The sequence below is a fragment of the Olea europaea genome, chromosome 17 (genome assembly GCF_002742605.1).
Source record: "Olea europaea var. sylvestris chromosome 17, O_europaea_v1, whole genome shotgun sequence".
In the NCBI taxonomy this organism is placed as follows: Eukaryota; Viridiplantae; Streptophyta; class Magnoliopsida; order Lamiales; family Oleaceae; genus Olea; species Olea europaea.
Window position 1 is genome coordinate 7,621,311 of NC_036253.1, and position 11,306 is coordinate 7,632,616.

General features: G+C 37.3%; 1 protein-coding gene and 1 non-coding gene across 2 annotated transcripts; both read right to left on the reverse strand.

Moving 5' to 3' along the window:
- Window positions 1–206: 206 nt before the first annotated feature.
- LOC111365597 (50S ribosomal protein L2, chloroplastic-like) lies at window positions 207–7,710 on the reverse strand. The gene is made up of 3 exons (XM_022986144.1): window positions 7,633–7,710; window positions 1,832–1,924; window positions 207–506 (listed from the first exon to the last, which is right to left on the reverse strand). The coding sequence occupies exons 1-3, from the start codon at window positions 7,708–7,710 to the stop codon at window positions 207–209; spliced, it is 471 nt and encodes a 156-aa protein (XP_022841912.1).
- A 5-nt stretch (window positions 7,711–7,715) lies between these two features.
- TRNAM-CAU lies at window positions 7,716–7,789 on the reverse strand. The gene has a single exon. It is a non-coding gene; the product is annotated as a tRNA-Met (tRNA).
- Between the last annotated feature and the right edge of the window lie 3,517 nt (window positions 7,790–11,306).

Genomic DNA, 11,306 nt, shown 5'->3' on the forward strand with positions numbered 1-11,306 from the left:
GAAACAATTTTATCTTTTCCATATTACTATATCTCTATAGTCAATAATTTTATATGAGGAACTACTAAACTCAATCACTTGCGGCCGTTACTTTTCAGTTTTCGGTTGAGGACTATCCTGTAGAGGTACTCAAATTGGATCAGTGATCGATTTCTAGGTTTCGTTGTAAACCTAATTTGTTAATTCCAATTACGTAAATCAATAGTTCAAACAACAATCAAAGATAGGGCATTTCCCATTTTTATAGGAAATTCTGCACCAGAAATAATGGTATCACCAATAATAGCCCCTTTGGGATGTAAAATATATCTCTTCTTAACATCCCCATAGTATATGAGACAAATGTATGCATTTCGATTAGGGTTGTATGCTGTGGCTACGATTCTACCATATATGTCTTTTTCATTCCATTGAAAATCGATTTTACGGTATACACGCTTATGACCTCCCCCTCTATGCCTTGCAGGAATGATTCCTCTAGCATTACGACCTTTACCACAATGATGCTATCCAAAGATCAAATTATTTTGTGGAATGGATTTCACTTGACTGTCTGCGGTTCCATTGCGTGTGCTCGGGGTAGAAGTTTTGTATAAATGTATCGCTATGCTATTAAGTATTTTGATTTAAGTTCTTTTCTTTCTAAGAGGTAGAATAGAATAACCCAGTTGAAGCGTAATGATCATACGTCCGTAATGCATTGTATGTCCCATAATAGGTCCCATTCTTCGACCCTTTCACGGAAGTCGATGACTATTCATAGCTATTACCTTGACACCAAAGAAGAGTTCGACCCTATGCTTTATTTCTATCCTAGTTGATCCTGATTCGACATTAAAAGTATATTGATTTTTCCCCAACAACTGAATACTTTTGTCTATAAATACTGCATATTTAATTCCATCCATAAATATATTTTCTTCCCTATGAATTCTAGTCTCAAGAAGAATTGATGCGAACCCCGTAGCAATGGAAACTACGAAACCCACAACGAGATTGATGCAAAACCCAAAAACGTCAATACAAACTCGGTTTTGGATCTTGAACCCCAAGAATTGAACCAAGAAACCCTAGATTAGTGAAGAACCTAAAACCTCTTGATTACAATTAAAAGAACCCACAATCTGATTGTTTAGAACACCACAAGAAATTGAATCTTGATAAGTTCCAAGATTGGTCAAGTAGAACAAGAAATTGAAAGAACAAATTCTCTCTCTATAATATTATTCAAGCAAAAGTCAAAAGTTCTTACAATGAAAAGTATTCTTCTATTTATACTAATGAGTAAAAACATCCAAAACCCATCAAATTATGGTAATAATTTGATTTCATAAGAATTCTATCGAAACTAGGAAATTTGGCCAAAATTAGAAAATTCGCCAATTTTTTGGCTTGTACGGCCGCATGGTTCAACAAGAAATGGTGTTTTGATTTTCGGTATGCTACCGTGCGGCCGCATGGTGTTTTCCCTATGTAGCCGCACAGGCTTGTTTTTAGGCTCCGATTTTTTCGCTTGATAACAAATTGATCCAAGTTGATTCGGCCTTCGACCCGAACATGAAAGTTGCTCCGTTTTGAGTCCCGAACATGGTTCCATCAATGGCTTCTTGAACGAGCAATCCCATCACTTATTTCACTTGCTTTGCCCTTGATCGCGTCATTGGTCCGCCATCGACTATCAACGGGTCTCGTCTCGCACTTGCCTTCATCGAGCTTGACTCCTGGATCATATCATCCCCTCCTTCTTCAAAAGGATTCATCCTCGAATCTGAACCTGTATCAAACAGAGAGAGATCAGATATATTAAAAGTAGTTGAAACATTATATTCACCAGGTAAATCCACTTTGTATGCATTGCCATTGATCCACTCGATGATTTGAAACGGTCCATCGTCTCGTGGTTACAATTTTGACTTCCTCTATTCTGGAACAGGCAGAGACATTAAATCCATAGGTGTTAGTAGATTAAAACCATAAACAATTTCAAAAGGAGAAAACGAAGTAGTAGAACGTGTAGCTCGATTATATGCAAACTCTATAAACGGTAAACACCCTTCCCATGATTTCAAATTTTTATTGATCACTGTCCTAAGTAGTTGAGTCATAGTTCGATTTATTACCTCAATTTGTCCATCTATTTGTGGGTGACAAGTTGTAGAAAATAATAACTTAGTTCAGAACACGCCAAAAATGACTCAAAAACTTCACGTCCCTATCAGACACTATACTTTTAGGTACTCCATGCAAACATACTATTTGCCTAAAGAATAAGTCTGCAATATTAGTAGCATAGTTAGTTTTATGACATGGTATGAAGTGCGCCATCTTACTAAACCTATCGACCACTACAAATATTGAATCCCGACCCCTTTTTGTCCTAGGCAAACCTAATACAAAGTCCATAGATATGTCTACCCAAGGTTCACTAGGTACAGGCAAAGAAGTATACAAACCATGGGTTGAACCTTATACTTAGCCTTTTTACAAGTTATGCACTTTCCACATACTTGTTCTATGTCATGTCGCATTTTAGGCCAATAAAAATATTCCCCTAACATGTCTAAAGTCTTTTGAACCCCGAAATGTCCCATTAAACCACCCCCATGTGCTTCCCTTACCAATAATTCATGCAAAGAACAATTAGGAATGCACAACTTATCTTCCCTAAACAAATATCCTTCATGCCTATAGAATTTATCAAATGCACCTTTGTCACATGAAGCATAAATACTAGAAAAATCACAATCAGATTCATACATGCCCTTAATATGTTCAAAACCAAGTAATTTAGTACTTAATGAATTTAAAAGCACGTACCATCGAGATAACGCATCAGCAACTATATTTTCGTTACCTTGTTTGTACTTGATGACGTAGGGAAATGTCTGGATAAACTCCATCCATCTCGCATGTCTTTTGTTCAACTTACCTTGACCTCGCAAATGCTTTAAAGATTCATGATCGGTGTGTATCACGAATTCCTTTGGCCATAAGTAGTGCTGCCAAGGCTCCAATGCTCGAACAAGTGAATACAGCTCCTTGTCATATGTCGGATAATTTAATGCTGTCCCACTCAACTTTTCGCTAAAGTAAGCAATAGGTCTCCTTTCCTGCATTAACACTGCTCCTATACCTATTCCTGATGCATCACACTCAATCTCGAATGTTTTATCAAAATTTGGTAATGCCAAAACAGGTGCTTTACATAGCTTATCCTTAATTGTGTTAAATGCAATTTCTTGAGATTCTCCCCAATGGAAACCTACACTATTCTTTACTATTTCAGTCAACGGTATGGTGATGGTGCTAAAATCTCTTACAAATCGCCTATAAAAACTAGCCAATCCATGAAAACTCCTAACTTCAGTTATAATCTTAGGTGTTGGCCATTCTTTTATAGCTTTTATCTTTTCTTCATCGACTTCCACCCTGTTAGCACTAACCATAAATCCTAGGAAAACAACTCTATCCATGCAAAATGTGCACTTTTTGAAATTAGCATACAGTTGTTCCTTTCGGAACACAACAAGCACACAATTTAAATGCTCTAAATGCTAATCTAGGTTTTTGCTATAGATTAAGATGTCATCAAAATAAACTACAACAAATTCCAAATAAAAGTATGCAAAACATGGTTCATTAAACGCATAACAGTGCTCGGTGCATTAGTAAGTCCAAACTGCATAACTAACCATTCATACAATCCATACTAAGTCTTAAACGCCGTTTTCCATTCATCACCCTCCCGCATGCAAATTTGATGATACCCACTCTTAAGATCAATCTTACTAAAAACACAAGCACCATGCAACTCATCGAGCATATCATCTAGCCTAGGTATTGGGTGACGATACTTTACCGTGATATTGTTGATAGCACACAATCCATGCACATTCTCCAAGTCCCGTCCTTCTTAGGCACCAGCAAAACAGGTACAGTACATAGACTCATGCTCTCCTTGACATAACCTTTGCTCATCAACTCCTCCACTTGCTTTCGATGCTCCTTCGTCTCCTCGGGATTGCTTCGGTAAGCTGGTTGATTCGGTATGATAGCTCCGGGTACAAAGTCAATCTGGTGCTCGATACCTCTGATCGGTGGCAATCCACTTGGCATCTCTTTAGGAAACACATCGTCGAACTCCTACAATAAAGACTTAACCAAACTAGGGAGGGATGTGTTAGAATCCTCAAAATTGAGGAGGGATTCCTTATACACTAACAACATCATTTGCCTACTATCGCTCATAACCTTTTTCAACTCACTCTCTTTTGCATAGAAGTTGACCTTTGGCTTTTCTCTCTGCTCAGCTGGCTCTTTTTCTCTCCTCTCAACTGACTCATTTTCTCTTCGCTCATGTGGCTTCTCTCTCTTTTCTCCACTCTCCGCCACCTCACTATTTTCTCTCTTATTGATGGTTTCACTATTGCCTCTCCTTTTTCCTGACTCTCTTATTCTCTAGTCTTCCTCATTTTTCAGCTTGATTTGATCTCCATACACTTGTACCGGTGTTAATGGCGCAAGAGTAATAGCCTTCCCATCCTTGACAAAGCTATAACGATTCCTATATCCATCATGTGTGACCCTTCTATCATATTACCATGGTCTTCCTAACAAGCTATGACCCACATGTATAGGCACCACATCACATACTACTTTGTCACTATAACTCGCAATTGAGAAATTAATTAAAACTCTTCCATTCACCCTAACTTCCCCACTTTCATTCAACCATTACAACTTATAAGGACTAGGGTATCTTAACAATGCTAGTCCTAATTTCTCAACTAAAGTTGTGCTAGCTACATTCATGCAAATTCCACCGTCAATAATCATACTACATACCTTATCGTTGACGTAACAACATGTGTGGAATATATTTTCTCGCTGCTGCTCCAAATCATCCACTTTGACTTGAGTGTTAAGAGCTCTCCTTGACATCAACGATTCCCCAACAGCAAACTCCAATTTTTCTTCTTCTTCAACGTCCTCCAATGCAGGCATGTCCTCGAACTCTCCTTCTCTTTCACTCACCACCTCTCCATTATCCAACAACACCATTACCCGTTTATTTGGGCATTGAGAAGCAATGTACCCTGACCCCAAGCATCTAAAACACTTGATGTCTCGATTCCTTAATGGTTGTGAATCTATTTTGGGTGCTGTTTTGCTAGCACTTTCTTCTTTCCCTTTCTGCCACTCATTCCTACCTTTAGGTACAGCTTTATCACCTTTGTTGTTGTTGTTTCACCCTGGCTTCCAAGATGGATTAACACTCAAAGTTCCTAACGGCTGCCTAGCTGCCCCTTTCCTTTTCAGTTGTCTCTCTACCTTCATAGACACATGCAACATGTCTTCCAACTCCACATAATGTTGCAACTCCACTACATTGGCAATTTCCCTATTCAACCCATTCAAGAATCGTGCCATGGTAGCCTCCCGATCCTCCACCACATCGGCCCTAATCATGAGTGCTTCCATCTCCTTATGATAGTCCTCTATACTTTTCGACCCTTGATATAGACCTTGCAGTTTTTGATGGATCTCTCGGTAATAGTGGCTAGGAACAAACCTCTTTCTCATCAATGACTTCAATTCCTCCCAAGTGCTGATTGGTCTTCCCCTACTCCTACGTTGTGAAGTAATCACTTGATCCCACCATGAAATTGCATAGTCACTGAACTCCAAAACTGTCAACTTCACATTTTTCTCCTCCGAGTAGTTATAACACTCGAAGATCATTTCAACCTTCATTTCCTACTCTAGGTATGCCTCGGGATCACTCCTTCCTTTGAATGAAGGAACTGTCATTTTTATATTTCCCAAGTTTCCATCCAACTCCTCCCCGCGATCATTCTGACCCCGTCTGTTGAACCTATCGCCTCTATTCCTCATCCTTCTCATCTCAACACCGTAAAATTCATCTTCACCCATGTCACTCCCATATCTATACTCCTCTCGGCTTTCCCTCCTAGGCTCCCATCTATCCGGTCCTCTAGCATTGGATACATCCACTCGATGCCCCCAACTAAGGTTAGCCACCGATGTATCTAATCTATTCATCCAAGCCTCCTGCTTCTCCAACCTATCTCTCACATCTCCAAACGCCCTCTCAAACCTCTGCACCAAATCTTTCGATGCATTGTTATTATTGACTTGTCAGCTTGAGTTTGATTCTGCCCTTTCTGACATCCTAACACTAAAAATTTTATTTTACTGCCTCACCAAAAGTCACTCAAAAATGCACAAGGGCTTTTACCTTCTATTAAGCTCACCTCTCTACCTTTTACCGCTCAGTTCTTTCAACAATTGCTTCTAGGGACAATCAATGAACTCAATCAATCAATCATATCGTGTAGAATTCCCCAAACTGGATGTGACTTAATAATTGTAACAAAGGACTCAAAGAAAACTTTTAAAACTTAACTTGAATTGAAGGAATGGAATGATTCAATGTGTCCAAGTAATTTAGAAACGATATTCAATAATAAAATTTGGTATTTAACGGATCAGTAATATTTAACAATTTTATTTTTTTTACTGTACGAATGAACAGTAATTTTTTTTTAGATCCAAAAATCAATAAAAAAACCAACGAAGAAAATGAAAACTGATTTGGGCGAAAATTGAGCCCAGAAACGGAATTTGAAGATTTTTGATGAAACTTTTGGATCAAAGGATCAAGAAAACCTTCTGGATACAAAAACACAAGGAATTGAAAAAAAATTAGAAAACAAAGGATATAACCTGATTAAATTGGAGCCAAAGCTCTGATACCAATTGATACGAACCCTGTAGCAATGGAAACTACGAAACCCACAACGAGGTTGATGCGAAACCCAAGAACGCCAATACTAACCCGGTTTTGGATCTTGAACCCCAAGAATTGAACCAAGAAATGCTAGATTAGCGAAGAACTAAAACCCCTTGATTACAATTAAAAGAACCCACAATCTGATTGTTTAGAATGCTGCAAGAAATTGAATCTTGATAAGTTCCAAGATTGTTCAAGAAGAACAAGAAATTGAAAGAACAAATTCTCTCTCTATAATATTATTCAAGCAAAAGTCAAAAGTTCTTACAATGAAAAGTATTCTCCTATTTATACTAATGAGTAAAAACATCCAAAACCCATCAAATTATGGTAATAATTTGATTTTATAAGAATTCTATCGAAACTAGGAAATTCGGCCAAAATTAGAAAATTTGCCAATTTTTTGGCTTGTGCGGCCGCATGGTGTATTTCCATGTGGTCGCATGGTTCAACAGGAAATGGTGTTTTTTATTTTCGGTATGCCATCGTGCGGCCGCATGGTGTTTTACCTGTGCGGCCGCACAGGCTTATTTTCAGCCTCCGATTTCGTCGCTTGATAACAAATTGATCCAAGTTGATTCGGCCTTCGACCCGAACATGAAAGTTGCTCCATTTTATGTCCCAAACATGGTTCCATCAATGGTTTCTTGAACGAGCAATCCCATCGCGTGTTTCACTTACTTTACCCTTGATCGTGTCATTGGTCTGCCATCGACTATCAATGGGTCTCGTCTCGCACTTGCCTTCGTCGAGCTCGACTCCTGGATCATATCAAGAATGCTAGTTCTTACTGTTCATATATTATGATATGAATATACCAACCAATTTGTTATGTATGGATGATGAGATTCCATTGATACAAAGCCAATACCAATATACTTATTGGAGGGTCCCATTAGCATGCATCCAGTAGGAATTGAACCTACGAATTCGCCAATTATGAGTTGGCCACTTTAACCATTCAGCCATGGATGCTTAGCGAGGATCCTCGTATATGGTGAATAACTAAATTCCAATTGAAATGAAATCTTTAGGATAAATCAATGCAAATTTAGGAGGAATCAATGAAAGGGCATCAATTCAAATCCTGGATTTGTGAATTGAGAGAGATCAAGAATTCTCACTCTTTCTTAGATTCACGGACCCAATTCAATTTAGTGGGATCTTTCATTCACATTTTTTCCACCAAGAACGTTTTCTAAAACTCTTTGACCCCCGAATTTGGAGTATTGTACTTTCATGCAATTCAAAGGGGTCAACAAACAATCGATATTTCACGATCAAGGGTGTAATACTCTATGTAGTAGCGGTCCTTATATGTCGTATGAACAATCGAAATATGGTTTAAAGAAAAAATCTCTATTTGAGAGGGCTTCTTCCAATACCTATGAATTCCATTGGACCCAGAAATGATACATTGGAAGAATTCGTTGGGTCTTCCAATATCAATAAGTTGATTGTTTTCCTCTTGTATCTTCCAAAAGGAAAAAAAGATCTCTAAGAGCTGTTTCCTGAATCCGAAAGAGAGTACTTGGGTTCTCCCTTTTAGTAGCATGCCTGAATCTAACTGGTTCGCGATGGTGGAGGAACTTGATCCAAAGATATCTAATAAAACCATCGTTGGAATTCAGATCTTATTCAAAGAGAAAGATATCAAATATCTGGAGTTTCTTTTTATATATTTTATGGATGATTCGATTCGCAAGGAGCATGATTGGGAATTGTTTGATCGTCTTTCTCTGAGGAAGAGATAAAATAGAATCAACTTGAATTCGGGACCCCTATTTGAAATCTTAGTGAAACATTGGATTTCTTATCTCATGTCTGCTTTTCGTGAAAAAAATACTAATTGAAGTGGAGGGTTTCTTCAAACAACAAGGGGTTGGGTCAACTATTCAATCAAATGATATTGAGCATGTTTCCCATCACTTCTCGAGAAACAAGTGGGCTATTTCTTTGCAAAATTGTGCTCGATTTCATATGTGGCAATTCCATCAAGATCTCTTCCTTAGTTGGGGGAAGAATCCGCACGAATCAAATTTTTTTAGGAACGTATCGAGAGAGAATTTGATTTGGTTAGACAATATATGGTTGGTAAACAAGGATCGGTTTTTTAGAAAGTTGCGGAATGTATCGTCAAATATTCAATATGATTCCACAAGATCTAGTTTCGTTCAAATAACGGATTCTAGCCAACTGAAAGGATCTTCTGATTAATCCAGAGATCATTTAGATTCCATTAGTAATGAGGATTAGGAATATCACACGTTGATCAATCAAAGAGAGATTCAACAACTAAAAGAAAGATCGATTATTTGTGACCCTTCCTTTCTTCAAACGGAAGGAACAGAGATAGGATCAGACCGATTCCAAAAATGCCTTTCTAGATATTCCTCAATGTTCCGGCTATTCACGGAACGTGATCTGCTTCTGGAAGAAATCGAAGAATTTTTAGGAATCCTACAAGATCCGTTCATTCTTTTTTCCCTGATAGATGGTTAAAACTTCTTCTGGGTTCGAATCCTACTGAGAGGTCCACTAGAGATTAGAAACTATTGAAGAAATGACAAGATATTTCTTTTGTCCCTTCAAGGCGATCGAAAAATAAAAAAATGGTTAATATATTCAAATAATTACGTATTTACAAAATAATATCTCAATTCATCCGATTTCATCAAATCCAGGGTATGATAAGGTTCTGAAGGATGAACCGGAATGGGCAGTTCAAATAAGATTTCATTCTTGAACAAAAATCCATTTTTTGATTTATTTCATCTATTCCATGATCGAAACAAGGGAGGATACACGTTATACCACAATTTGAATTTGAAGAGAGATTTCAAGAAATGGCATATGCTCTGGTGTATCATAAGGGGTTTGCCTTTTCTTTTGATTCCTGCGGATTGGATCAAAAATAATTCTTGAATGAGGCTAGGGATGAATCGAAAAAGAAATCTTTATTGGTTCTACCTCCTATTTTTTATGAAGAGAATGAATCTTTTTCTTGAAGGATTATAAAATATGGGTCCTATCTCCAGCGGGAATGATTTGGAAGATCCAAAACCAAAAATAGTCACATTTGCTAGCAACAACATAATGGAGGTAGTTAAATAACATAGATTGATCCGAAATTTGATTCAAATCCAATATAGTACCTTTGGGTCCATAAGAAATGTATTGGATCAATTCTTTTTAATGAATCGATTCGATCGCAACTTCGAATATGGAATTCAAAGAGATCAAATAGGAAAGGACACTCTGAATCATAGAACTATAATGAAATATACGATCAACCAACATTTATCGAATTTGAAAAAGAGTCAGTTCGATCCTCTTATCTTGATTTCTCAAACCCAAAAATCCATGAATCGGGATCGTGATGTATATAGATACAAATGGTCAATTGGGAGCAAAAATTTCCAGAAACATTTGGAACATTTCATTTATGAGCAAAAGAGTCATTTGAAAGTAGTGTTCGATCAATTACATATTAATCATTATTCAATTGATTGGTCTGAGGTTATCGACAAAAAAGATTTGTCTAAGCCACTTCGTTTCTTTTTGTCCAAGTTACTTCTTTTTTGGTCCAAGCTACTTTTCTTTTTGTCCAGCTCGCTTCCTTTTTTCTGTGTGAGTTTTGGGAATATCCCCATTCGTAGGCCCGAGATCTACATATATGAATTGAAAGGTCTGAATGATCAACTCTGCAATCGGTTGTTAGAATCAATAGTTCTTCAAATTGTTCATTTGAAAAAATGGAAACCGCTCTTATTGGATGATCATGATACTTCCCAAAAATTGAAATTCTTGATCAATGGAGGAACGATATCACCCTTTTTGTTCAATCAAGACAGTTGGCTGAATCCCATGAAACATTTCATTGAAGTTCATTAATATCTTCTTTTTATAAAGCAAGTCGACTATGATTCTTGAATAATCCACATCACTTCTGCTTCTATTGTAACACAAGATTCACTTTTTCTATAGAAAAGGCCCGTATCTATAATTATGATTTTACGTATGGACAATTCTCAATATCTTGTTCATTCACAACAAAATAGTTTCTTTATGCATCGGTAAAGAAAACATGCTTTTGGGGGAGAGATACTATTTCACCAATCGAGTCATAGGTATCTAACATATTCATACCTAACTATTTTCCACAAAGTTGTGACGAAACATATAACTTGTACAAATCTTTCCATTTTCCAAGTCGACACGATCCATTCATTCGTAGAACTATTTACTCGATCGCAGACATTTCTGGAACACCTCTAATAGAGGGACAAATAGTCAATTTTGAAAAAACTTACTGTCAACCTCTTTTAGATATGAATCTATCTGATTCAGAAGGGAAGAACTTGCATCAATATCTCAATTTCAATTCAAACATGGGTTTGATTCACACTCCATGTTCTGAGAAATATTTACCATTCGAAAAGAGGAAAAAATGGATTCTTTGTCTAAAGAAATGCGTTGAGAAAGGACAGAT